This window comes from Mirounga leonina, unplaced genomic scaffold, assembly GCF_011800145.1.
Source record: "Mirounga leonina isolate KUSES-001 unplaced genomic scaffold, KU_Mleo_1.0 Mir_165, whole genome shotgun sequence".
In the NCBI taxonomy this organism is placed as follows: domain Eukaryota; kingdom Metazoa; phylum Chordata; class Mammalia; order Carnivora; family Phocidae; genus Mirounga; species Mirounga leonina.
The window spans coordinates 65,929,919-65,941,625 of record NW_023270415.1 but is presented as its reverse complement, the minus strand read 5'-3'; the positions used below and the strand labels follow the sequence as shown (position 1 = coordinate 65,941,625).

The 11,707-nt window shown below is 44.5% G+C and overlaps 1 protein-coding gene across 1 annotated transcript in view; it reads left to right on the top strand.

Moving 5' to 3' along the window:
• Positions 1-8,048, top strand: part of FBXO32 (F-box protein 32) — a 34,510-nt gene extending 26,462 nt beyond the window's left edge. Inside the window, exons 7-9 of the mRNA XM_035011871.1 lie at positions 788-970; positions 1,950-2,093; positions 2,550-8,048. Of these exons, the coding sequence (XP_034867762.1) occupies positions 788-970; positions 1,950-2,093; positions 2,550-2,639 (417 nt within the window). The 3' untranslated portion in view covers positions 2,640-8,048. The remainder of the gene's footprint in view (positions 1-787; positions 971-1,949; positions 2,094-2,549) is intronic.
• Positions 8,049-11,707: the final 3,659 nt, after the last annotated feature.

Sequence of the window (11,707 nt, the reverse complement as noted above, 5' to 3'; positions counted from 1 at the left end):
ATTTTTTGGGTACCTACTATATGCTAAGCACTCTTCTATGGATAAAGCACACAGCAATGAAAAAAGACAAAACGTGCTGCCTCCCTGGAGCTTACATTCCAGCAGGAATATTCCATTCAAGCTTCCTTTTGGAAACAGTTTGCATTACATAACAAAAAGGGGCTGGTTCAAAAAGTCCCCAGAAGAGTTCATAGAATTCCAGGAAGGTGCCTGGGGTACCCACAGAAAACAGAAAAGAAATTCCCTTTCAGAGAAAATAGGTATAAGCTGGATCTGAGGAAGAGCATCATTTGGATGGGCAGAGCGGCGAGGGGAGAGCAGGGGGCCCAGGCGCAGCGTGTTTGGGCACAGGCAAGAAAACCCGCCTGGAGGGATCCGTGGCCAGGATGGGTGATGGGAAAGCCCGCACAGGTGGCAGGCCGGGGCGCTCTGTCCAGGGCATGGGGCCCTTTAGGAAGGTAGCGAATCTGGTCACTGAGTGAACTGAGTGGAGCAGAGAAATCCAACATGTGCTGTTTGGAGAATCGTTGAAAGTATAAAGCTTTGTGAAACTTAGGAAAATCCCTCTGGCACCATTCAGCTCGAGCTGTTCCAGGCTATTCCTGTGGGCCTCAGCCGCGGGTCCTGTTTCTGCCCTCAGGGGGCGGAGAATTGCAGCTTTGGATCTGGGATCAGTCAACCAGCTTGAGGGTGGAGGACAAGGGGACACCTGCATCCTCAGTGTCACCTGGTGATGTGCGGCCCGCCCCCCACAACCTGCAACTTAACGTCATCCTTCTCCCCACAGCCTGCCTTCAAAGGCCTCACCTTCACTGACCTGCCTTTGTGCCTCCAACTGAACATCATGCAGAGGCTGAGTGACGGGCGTGACCTGGTCAGCCTCGGCCAGGTGGCCCCCGACCTGCACGTGCTCAGCGAGGACCGGCTGCTTTGGAAGAAGCTCTGCCAATACCATTTCTCCGAGCGGCAGGTCAGGGGGGCCCTCACGGGCAGTCCCTCCTCTCCCTCTCTGTCCCCCACCCTCAAACTTCCTTGGCATTCTTCCTGAGCTTGAGGCATGGGTGCCCACCCCCCAGGGGGCTTCCCGGCTGACTAGAGAGCAACAATACGAGGAGTTTCTAAATAATGTATATGATTCTAGTGGATAAAACAACTTACATTCTTAACCTATATGCACACTTCACAACTTGCTTTAAAAAGTTCATAAAGCAACACCTGTCCTCCTCTTCTATAACAGAGTAACTTACAAAAGCAACTTATCTTTATATTTTACAGCTAAGGAACTTTTATAGATATGTTTCATTTTAGTCTAACAACCCAGGGTGGGGTAGGTATCTTGATGCTCACTTTAAACAGATGAGGGGACTCAGTCCACAAACTAGGGAAATGGCTCTCAAGGGAAGGAAACTGGCCTTGAGTATGAATTTGAACTGGGGGCTTCGGACACCAGCTCTAGGCCTGTTTCCCCTCCTCATGCTGCCCCAGACTTTTTTTTCCACCCTCTTTATATAGATGTGTGAGTTCAACAAGTTCTGTTCATGAAGCCACTAATATTTAGATATAAAATAGAGCCACTGTGCCAAGCAGGGACTGCATCTCCCTGGAAATAATCACTCAAGTCTACAGCAAAGAAAAGATTGAAGGTGTTTATTGAAATCACCTAAACTTTAAAGGACCATCCAAATACAACTTAGTAGAGGTCAACAATAAGATGTCACCAGCCCCCTGTTTCTTTTAAAGACTGGTAAAAGCTACCATTTCACTGGGTAGAGCTCAGAAGGACCTTCTTTCTATCTGGGCAATTTTTTCCCTGGCAAGTGCAGGGCATAGATGAACAAGTGGGAAGGAGATGTGGGAACAGAACTTTTCAGAGCACAAAACCACAAACCATCTTCTTGATGAACTCTCCTGCAGTCGTGTGCAATTATCTGTATTCGTTTGCAATTTAGATCCGCAAGCGATTAATTTTGTCCGACAAAGGACAGCTGGATTGGAAGAAGATGTATTTTAAACTTGTGCGATGTTACCCACGGAAAGAGCAGTATGGAGACACCCTTCAGCTTTGCAGACACTGTCACATTCTTTCCTGGAAGGTATGTGTCTCTCGGCTGCCACAGACCCCCTAGCCCAGCCCCTAAGAGCCAAAGGCACCAGCATTGCCATGCGAAAGCCCTTCCTACTTCTCTCCTGCACTTCCCTACTGCAGCTGAAGGTGTAGGAGACACTGATTCAGTCCCTGGGGAGAAAAACTTTGAGAGTCCTTAATTTCCTCCACCCCTATTTTTATATGTGTGTGTGTGTGTGTGTGTATATATATATATATATATATTTTTTTTTTTTGTATACCCACCCACCTGCAAATTTTCCCGTTCTCTTTGCGTGTGGGTGTGCATGCACACACACACACACACAGTTCTTTAGTTTTTGCAGAACTTATGGCATTCTTGACTGAGGAATGTTGTTTTGAGCTTGGGCACAGCCTCATGGGGCTACAAGCCAACGAGATGCTTCTGAGAACTCAAACCTAAAACCATGATGTTCCTTTCCAGGGCACTGATCACCCATGCACAGCCAATAACCCAGAGAGCTGCTCCGTTTCCCTTTCACCCCAGGACTTTATCAACTTGTTCAAGTTCTGAATCCCAGCATGGGACAACACTTCCGAAGGGTTCCCCAGCTGAGCAGATGGTTGTGAATACAGAGCTTGGACAGTTCATTTGTAAATAGTGTACATTTGAAACGTTGGCTCAAAACTTCTGAGCTAAGTCACTGAGAGGACATTGGAAGGGGAGAGATGCAGTTGCCGGCGGGGAGTTGAAGAATACGGACTTCTCGTTAGAACTGGTATGGAAAAACGGAAATACTGTAAATAAACTTTTTTCTAACTATTTGCCGGCAAGACTGTAAGGGCAGGAATTCAGTTTCATCGGTGAAAATGGAATTCTCCTCATGTTCACTGAGACGCCTTGGTAGTTCCCTAGGGATGTGGAAGAAAAGGGCAGAACTCGAATACAAGATAGAACACTCTGTTTACAATGTGAAAATTTGCTTAAAGAAAGAGAAGACGACAACATAATGCGAAATCCCTGCGCTTTGGTTTCAATTTGGGCGGGGGCGGGGGGGGGGGTTGTTTTAAAAAGGCAAAGGAAGCACCACCCATCTTAAACCCACGAGGGCATAGGGCCTTATCTTGCAAATATTATCACACAATAGTCTACCTCGGAAAGTATGCAGTGCTCCCTCCGCCAAAGTGCATTGTCCGGTAGGCAGTGTCTGTTTTTCTTGGTTTTTCGTCACATGAAAGTGGTTTCAGTAGGAAGGGATCCTGGAGGCAATCCTCATCATGTTGCAGACTTCCTTTTTAGATGACCAGGCACTCTTCGGAGTTGCCTCTTTTCTAGAATAACTCCACAGCACATATGCCTTTTTTTTTTTTTTTCCCTTTCGTATTATAGCTACGTTATAGCTCATTCGGGACAACATAAGGCCGATTAAAAACAGTCCCAGAGGAGTCCTACTGCAGAAAAGACAGAATGAGTCACCCAAAAGCTGTCAAGACTTTCTTATTCCTGTTTAACTTCTCGGCTTGTCTGGGCTTCCCAGAATATCTTCACAGATAAGCGTTATCTGTGGACTGGTCGAAGCCAGAGTGCTGATAAAAGCTTGTAAAACAGGTTTTACGTATCAGTTAAACATTTTACTAGGGGCTGTCCCTCATGGCAGGTGATGGGCCGAGGAGCTTTCTTTTCTTTTATGTCCAACATCAAAATTTACTCAGCCTAAGCTAGGATTTCTTGCGAGGATGACGAGATAAAGCCCGGAGTTCCAGTCATAGGGAACAGAAGTACTGTGAGTTCATCCCTAAACTTGCTCCATACCCCTGGGGATCTTGCTAGGCAAATATCAGCAGATAACTGTGTGGAAGAAAGGAAATCTCAGGACTTAATGAGGTCATTGTCAAATATTCCTGGGATGGGGTAGGGGATGTTTTTGTTTTTTACTTTTTATAGAACTTTGCTTTTCTACAACAATGTACATATTTTGGCAGTTGTATTTGCTTTGTGCTTTTTTTCTTCTTTTGCAAATAAAGTTGCCACGCTGCATGCCCTTGGCAAATAAGTGAAGCAGAAATAGGAACTTGCTCACATTTATAGTGGAGAACAGTGTATCCTTAGGGGTTGAACCTTGGGGTGACCTGGGGAGGGGAAAGGTGGGTAAGCATGTACAGAAACAGGCCAGGTACCAGTCGGTGATGCAGAGCCCCTTCCTGCCCTCCCCTCAGTGCACAGCCCCAGTATCAGCATGCTGAAGAGAAGTCAACTCTCCGTCAACCCTCCTCACTGTGCCTACACACCAGGGTGTCTCCGTATTTATTTTCACTACCCCCCACCCCCATCAGGAGAAAAAATGAAATTGCATTTAAATTCTCCCCACTGAGAAGAATTAAACATTAAAGAATGAGATCTTGTTGGGTAAGGTTGAGCTTCCGGAGCCCCTGTAATACCGAATGGGTTTTTTTGCTCTCCCCTCCCCCCTGAGTCAAAGTCACACTGAGGAACGCGGGGCCTAGATGGTGGAATAAAAAACAAGCACTTCCAGAATTCAGACAACTTCTCTCAAATGTCTCCGCTTCCTGAAAGACGTGGGGCGGAGCTGGGTTGATTGTTACTCTGAGATCTCTGGAACCTTTGACTCTGACATTTTTAGGTGTAGGTGTTCGTGGCCTTCCACATCTGTCCATCAACTCGTGACCTCTGCCCCTTCGTGACGATCAGGGAGGTGGGAACTCCCGGGCACCCTCGGGTTTGCAGTCCCAGAAATGTTGCCCGCTTTAGGTCATCAGCTCAAAGCTGGCAAACCAGTCTCCTTTGGACTATCCGCAGTGCCCCTGACTGCCTATCAGACCCCAGGCAGCGAGGCACATCTGTGCAAGATGACTCCTACCATAAGTAGTAGGGTGATGGTTTTCTGAGTTGTTTCCCTTGATGGTGCCTCTGGGCTCTCCCCATCTCTGTTGGCATTTTTGGAGGTGGTGTGGTGACAAAGTCAAGGAAAATTTTTAAGGAAAAAGAAGAAACCAACATTTGTGGTTCTCTTTCATTGGAAGAGGAGACAAAGAAAGGCAATGGCAGGTGGAGAGGGATGGGGGAAGGAATAGAAATGGCCTATCTTTGATGCTGTGGTTTGTGTGAAGGCAATGGAGAAGAACATGGCGGTGAGAGCATCTGTGTTGGTGCCATGGGGCAGCTATTAAGCATGGCCAGAGCCTCACATATAAGTAAAGCGAGTGAAAAAGAAAATTCTCGTTCCCTGGGGACTAACCGTCTTTAGAATTTCTATTGGCAAGCCCTCTGGGGACAACCTAACCTAAAAAACAAAAACAAAAACAAAGGATCCCTGTCTCAAAACTGCTGGTCTAAAAGCCAGAGGGACAGGACGATGGAAAGTGCTGGAAGAGATAGAAGGCTCCCCTCTCGTTGCTGTACCTACCTAACCACCCCCGACCCCATAACATAGAATTTGACTTTGATGTCACCTAGGAAGTAACTTGGACTTGCAGAGAAGGAAGGAGGGTACCCAGGGCAGTGTGAGTGAGCACAAGTCCACAGGGATGTTAGGTATGATCTGGTCCAACGTAAAGGTATATGAGCAGCGAGCCCGGAGTCTCTTGAGAGTAAGGCACAACATCTGGGGAAAGAATATGTGAGTGTTCACTTCATAGCAAGATCCAGAAAAAAGTCCAATGATATCTTCAAGTAGAGGGCATGTACTTGATGCTAATACTTTGAGTAGATGGATCGGTAGCATGGGAGGGCGATTGGCAAAACCACAAAGTAAAAACATCCCCAGGGTGTCAGCCGTGAGATGACATTTGTTTAGTGATGATCAATTTTATACTGAAGTGGCCTCGAGGAGATGAGGGGGGCTGGGTTGATACCGCAAAATACTCAGTACAGCAGTGGGCTTTACTGGGTGATGGTGAAGGAAGGTCACAAGCAGGTACGGTGTTATTGTCATGATTCTCTGTGGATTCGAAAAGTGTTTTTCATGAGGAGCTTAAAATTTAACCGAGTCTCCTTTTTTGTGTTGTTTCTATGTGGGAGAAGAGAGGGAGCTTAAAATTTCATTTGTCTAAGCAAGTGGTGTGATTTGCAAGGTCAATCATTTCAAGACATGTTCAACCGTATATCGTTTGTAGCATTGAATACAATGTTTATCATAAAATACGCACCTGAGTTTATAGTTTTATGCCAGGCTATAGGGCAATAATGTTTTGCTATGCACTCTATTTTATGTGTGTGAATTTTTTTAATTGTTATTTTATGTGTGAATTTTTTTTTAACTAAACTATATCAACATTTTCTATGTGGACATCTGGGTGTTTTTTGTTGGTTTTTTTTTTTTAATCTATTTCCAACTATCTGAGTCTGTGAACCATCCTTCTGACTGGATCCTGGCCTAAAATCCTATTAGTGTTTAAACACACCTCAGAAACACCCCGAACCTCTAGACAAATGCAAAGACATGGCTCTTTGATATATCTTGGGCTCTTGATGTCTTCAGTAAACAAGATCATAATTCCTTTAAACTCCACATCTTCTTTAGATGCTTTCTTCTCTGTTTTGTTAGAGTGAACCCTCGTGGTTTCCCAAAGGAAGGAAACTCCCATCCCAGACTTTGGTGCTGGAAGGGAAGTTGAAGATGGTGGAGTCTGGCATTCCTTCCGCCTTTCAACATGAGGTAGGGGGTCCAGAATATTCAGGGGACATGTCTGAGCCCATCTGGTCCTCAGTGGTAGACCTGAGTATGAACCCGGGACTTTCTGAGGCCTTGACTCTGTGCCCCCCTACCCAGCATCTGTTGGTATTGTCTGGAGGCACGTGACACCTGACCCGACTGTTCTCAACACCTTCACTGTGGAAGGCAAGCATGAAGGTCCAGTGTTAGGCATCCAGCCATTATCATTTCCAAATATTTTAAGTCCCTGGTTCTCCGTGGAGAAGTTAATATTTCTCCCCGGAGCCACTTAACATTTTTACGAACCTCTGAACCTGTCGCGAGAGTACAGCATTCTAGTGAGTACAACCTGCTCACCATAGAGCAAGCAGCATGTGTTGACAAACTCACTTTTCCCTCGGTACTTAAATTTTAATTACAAAAGCGGTCCTTAAGACAGCTAGATAATGGCTGAGCAGCCAGCTTGCATTCTAGAAACTGAGGTTCTGATGGTAACCAAGCAGGTATTTCCTCTCAGACCAAGAAGTACATTTAATCCATCCTCTTCATCTCCCCACCCTCCAGCACCTGCCATAAGATCTGGTGAGTTTCTATTGGGGGCGGGGGGGAGGCGGGGGAGAATCCTCCCACTCTCTGCTAAACTTCATCTTCACTAAGCAAAGACGGATTATTTTATTCCAAGAGGCAGCAAGGAGCGAGGGACCACAGATATTTGTGACTTTGTCTGCTGGACATTTTTCAAAGTGTCCCTGAACTCAGCAAACAAAGCTTCCTGAGTAATCTCCCCAAATTCAGGCCCTGCTCCATTTGTCCAAAAATGGATGGCTGCTCCCAATCTCTGAACTTCTTAAAACTCCATCTGTTGTAGCAAACTTCTGGAGTTTGAACATGACTTTTTCTGTCTTTGAGTATAGCAATGTTTGTTTAATTAACGATGCACAAGTCTGTTAAACAGAAGGCTCCTAGGATTGCTCTATGCTTGAGAACTCTTGGCACCATCTTTATTCTACCAAGTGCCAATAACCCTGGCTAGAGGGGGTGTATATTAAAGTCCATGTCCTAAGTTTAGAAGCTTTACTCCTTTTAATAAAAAATGCTATAGGGGATTGAACATGTAACTAAAAGTACAAGGTTAGTCTCATTACATGTAAAGATGTTTAATATTGTGTGAGCTGAGTCCTTCTGTATAAATTATTTGCACACTTTCCTTGCATGATGAATTGATTTTTTTATAGTTGTTTGTACCAGACGGTGGCATATTTTTGTAAAAATTTTTTGACACTGAATTGCAATAAATGTTTTTCCAACAACACACGGGTGCATTTTTGGTGTGTGCCAATTCAAGTTGGCTTTTTAGCATACTGAGTATGTTTATCTTTTGTCTCGTGAGGCTTAGATTCCTTGTCCCAGAAACTTATCATTGTTATAAAATTTCTAGGAACATGTAGAAAAATAAGCTTGCTGCTGAGTGCCAAACTCAGTAAATAACACAGCACTGTGCTTAAATGGGATAGTTCCACTTACTGTATGTATACTAGAATGATTAGGGAATAATGAGCTGTGAAATCAGTATCAATGTATTCATCAATAGACATTTATTGAACAGCTATTATACACTGGACCCTGTGCAAGGCACTGGGAATAGGATAGTGAACAAGACAGACAGAATGCCTGCCTTTATGGAATTTAGATTCTAGTAGGAAAAACAAAGACAATCAAAGTAAGTAGGAAAACATTTAATTCATAATAAGTGCTATGGTAAGAATAAACAAGGGTCTGGGATGCAGAATAACAAGGGAACCTGCTGATGACAGGCTGAGCAGTAGGTCTCTCCAACAAAAGATAGTGAGGCTGAGACCCAAAATGTAAGAAAGAGCCAGCTGCAGAGAAGTGAGGTCTTGAGCATTCCAGAAAGAGGGAATGGCTTGAGCAAGGTTCAGATCATGGTCCTGCCACTTACTACACTGTGACCTTTGTCCCCTTAATTCCTCTAGGTCTCAATTTCCTAGACTCCAAAATGGTGATAATAAATCCATTACTTATGGTTGTGAGGGCTAAGCGAACTAATGTGACTAAAAAAGCATGGAACCAGGCACACCACACGTGTTCCATAAATGTGAACAATCATGATTCCCCAAGCAACATTGCTCTGCATCTCTAGTTAGGTGTGATGTGCTCAGGTGACCGACATGGTAGCTGAATTAATAATACATTTACTCTGGAATGCACCCTGATCCTGCCACTAACTCTCCATCAGAAAAAGACATAAAAGGCACATTGGAGTAATCAGATTTTTTTTTTTTAATTTCCACCAGGAACACAAAAGCTCAACACTCACTAAATATCCCATGCATTCTTTGCTCAGGCTGCTCTACCCACTAGAATATTCTTCCCCTGCCTCTGTCTGGTAAGCATCTATGGCTCCTTATGACCAGCTCGTCCCTAGAGCCTCCTCCGACTGAGTAAATCTCACCTCCCATAACACTTTCCTGCATCTGATTTGGGGCTGTGTCATGGTGCCCAGCACAGTGCTGGGGCTGAATGAATTAATAACGCACACAAACCATAAGAGACTCTTAATCTCAGGAAACAAACTGAGGGTTGCTGGAGTGGAGGGGGGTGGGAGGGATGGGGTGGCTGGGTGATGGACATCGGGGAGGGTACGGGCTATGGTGAGCGCTGTGAATTGTGTCAGATTGATGAATCACAGACCTGTACCTCTGAAACAAAATACATTATCTATTAATAAAAAAAAATTTTTTTTTAATAACACACACAGACATTCACAAAATGCTTTTGAAAGTCTCACTGATCACATGCTTACCCTCCACTCGAATAAGAATCAGTGTGAGTTTATGGGCATAGACAGAACTATTTATAGCTTCTTGGTTAAAAATTAATGGTAGTTGAAAAAGTAACAAATGTGAAGACCTAGTTTTCATTAAAGTTCAACTACATCTTTACAAGTCTAGTACTGTTTAATAAGCTCAAATTGAACAGACTAAAGTCTCTTTTAAAAAAAAAACAAATCCTGGGGCACCTGGGTGGCTCAGTCGTTAAGCGTCTGCTTTCAGCTCAGGTCATGATCCCAGGGTCCTGGGTTCGAGCCCCGCATCGGGCTCCCTCCCCGGCGGGAAGCCTGCTTCTCCCTCTCCCACTCCCCCTGCTGTGTTCTCTCTCTCACTGTGTCTCTCTCTGTCAAATAAATAAATAAAATCTTTAAAAAAAAAACAAATCCCTTTTATACACTTCATGAAAATTCCTTGGATCCCCTGGGTGGTGCAATCGGTTAAGCGTTCGACTCTTGGTTTTGACTCAGGTCATGATCTTGGGGTTGTGAGATCGAGCCCTGGCATGGGCTCTCTCCCTCTGCCCCTCCCCATGCTCACTCTCTTCTCTCTCTCTCAAATAAATCTTTAAAAAAAAAAAAGAAAATTCCTTTAAACATGTTAAAGCTACAATTATAAATCTAACACATATGCTTTTTTTTTTATAAGCATTTCAAATATCTGCTCAGGTAAGCATCAACCCTAATAAACAAAACATTCCCAGGTAAATTAATAACTTATAAGTTAAGCATAAATATATCTCAAAAACTCTAGCATTGTTACGAGTAAAATTATTATACCTTTCCATTTAAAATCATATCTTACACTAATTACTTATTTTAAATGGAAATCATAAGGCTACTACAGTAGGCAGAATAATGACTCTCCAAAGATGTTCACATCCTAATCCCCAAATCCCGTGACCATGTTACATGGCAAGGGAGACTTTGCAGGTGTTATTAAGTGCTTTGAGATGGAGATTACTCCCAACTACCTGGGTGAGCCCAATCACAAGGGTCCTTAAAAGTGGAAGAGAAAGGCACGAGAGGACAGTGATGTCACGGACAACAGGCCCTCCCGCCACTGCTGGCTTTGAAGAGGGAGAAAGCGGGCCATGAGCCAAGGAAGGAGAGCACCATCTATAATCAGGAAAAGGCAAGGAAACGATTCTCTCCCAGAGCCTGCAGAAAGGCAATGCAGCCCTGCCAACACCTTGAATTTAGCCCAGTGAGATAGAGGATCAGCGTTTCGAAGTCTCCCCAAGAAGCCATGTTTACAAAGCAGCAGTGTCCTGGCAGGGGGCAGTCATTCAGAAGTGTGAGCCCAACCCCTGCCTTCAAGAACTTCCATAGATCTGGTCAGCGGGGCTGGGAGGGGCAAGAGAATGTACATCAACTACGACACAAGATCCTTAGTTCTAAGTACCCTGACTGAGGTACAAAGTACCAGAGGAATTCAGAGAGGAAGGACTGAGTTCATGCTTGTGAAAAGGAAGAATGTGGGATAAGACAAGCCCACAACATACTCTTCCTGAATCAGTATACACAAGGGCTCCTCCGGAATCTGGAAGCCAGGGACTGTGGCTTAAAAGCCAGAGACCAAGACTTACCACCCAAGCCTGTTTGGTGCTGTCAGTAGGTTTCTTGAAAAAGACGAAACAAAACACTGAAGGTTGGGCAGGTTTCCCTTCTGAAGGGAACTGAAGAAGCGCTCTGTGTTTCCTGGGGTCCCAGGGCCTGAGCCTTGTCGTTGTTCTCAAAAATTAACAAAAGCTCAGTGAACCCCAGGTCCTTTCAATGAACTCTGTGATGATCAATTTTGAGCCAACTTGGCTAACCCATGGTACCCATTTGTTAGGTCAAACACCAATGCAGACGTTGCTGCGAAGGTAGTTTCTAGGTATGATTAACATTTAAATCAGTAGAGAGAACAGATTAGCCTCCGTAAAGTGGATGGGCCTTAGCCAATTGTTGAAGGTCTTCAGAGGAAAAGGCTGATGTGCCCCCAGAAAGAAGGAATTCTTCCTCCAGACTGCCTTTGGGCACAAGACTGCAACATCAGCTCTTCTCTGGGTGTCCAGTCTGTCAGCCTTCCTTACAAATTGTTTTTAAAGATTTTATTTATTTACTTGAGAGAGAGAG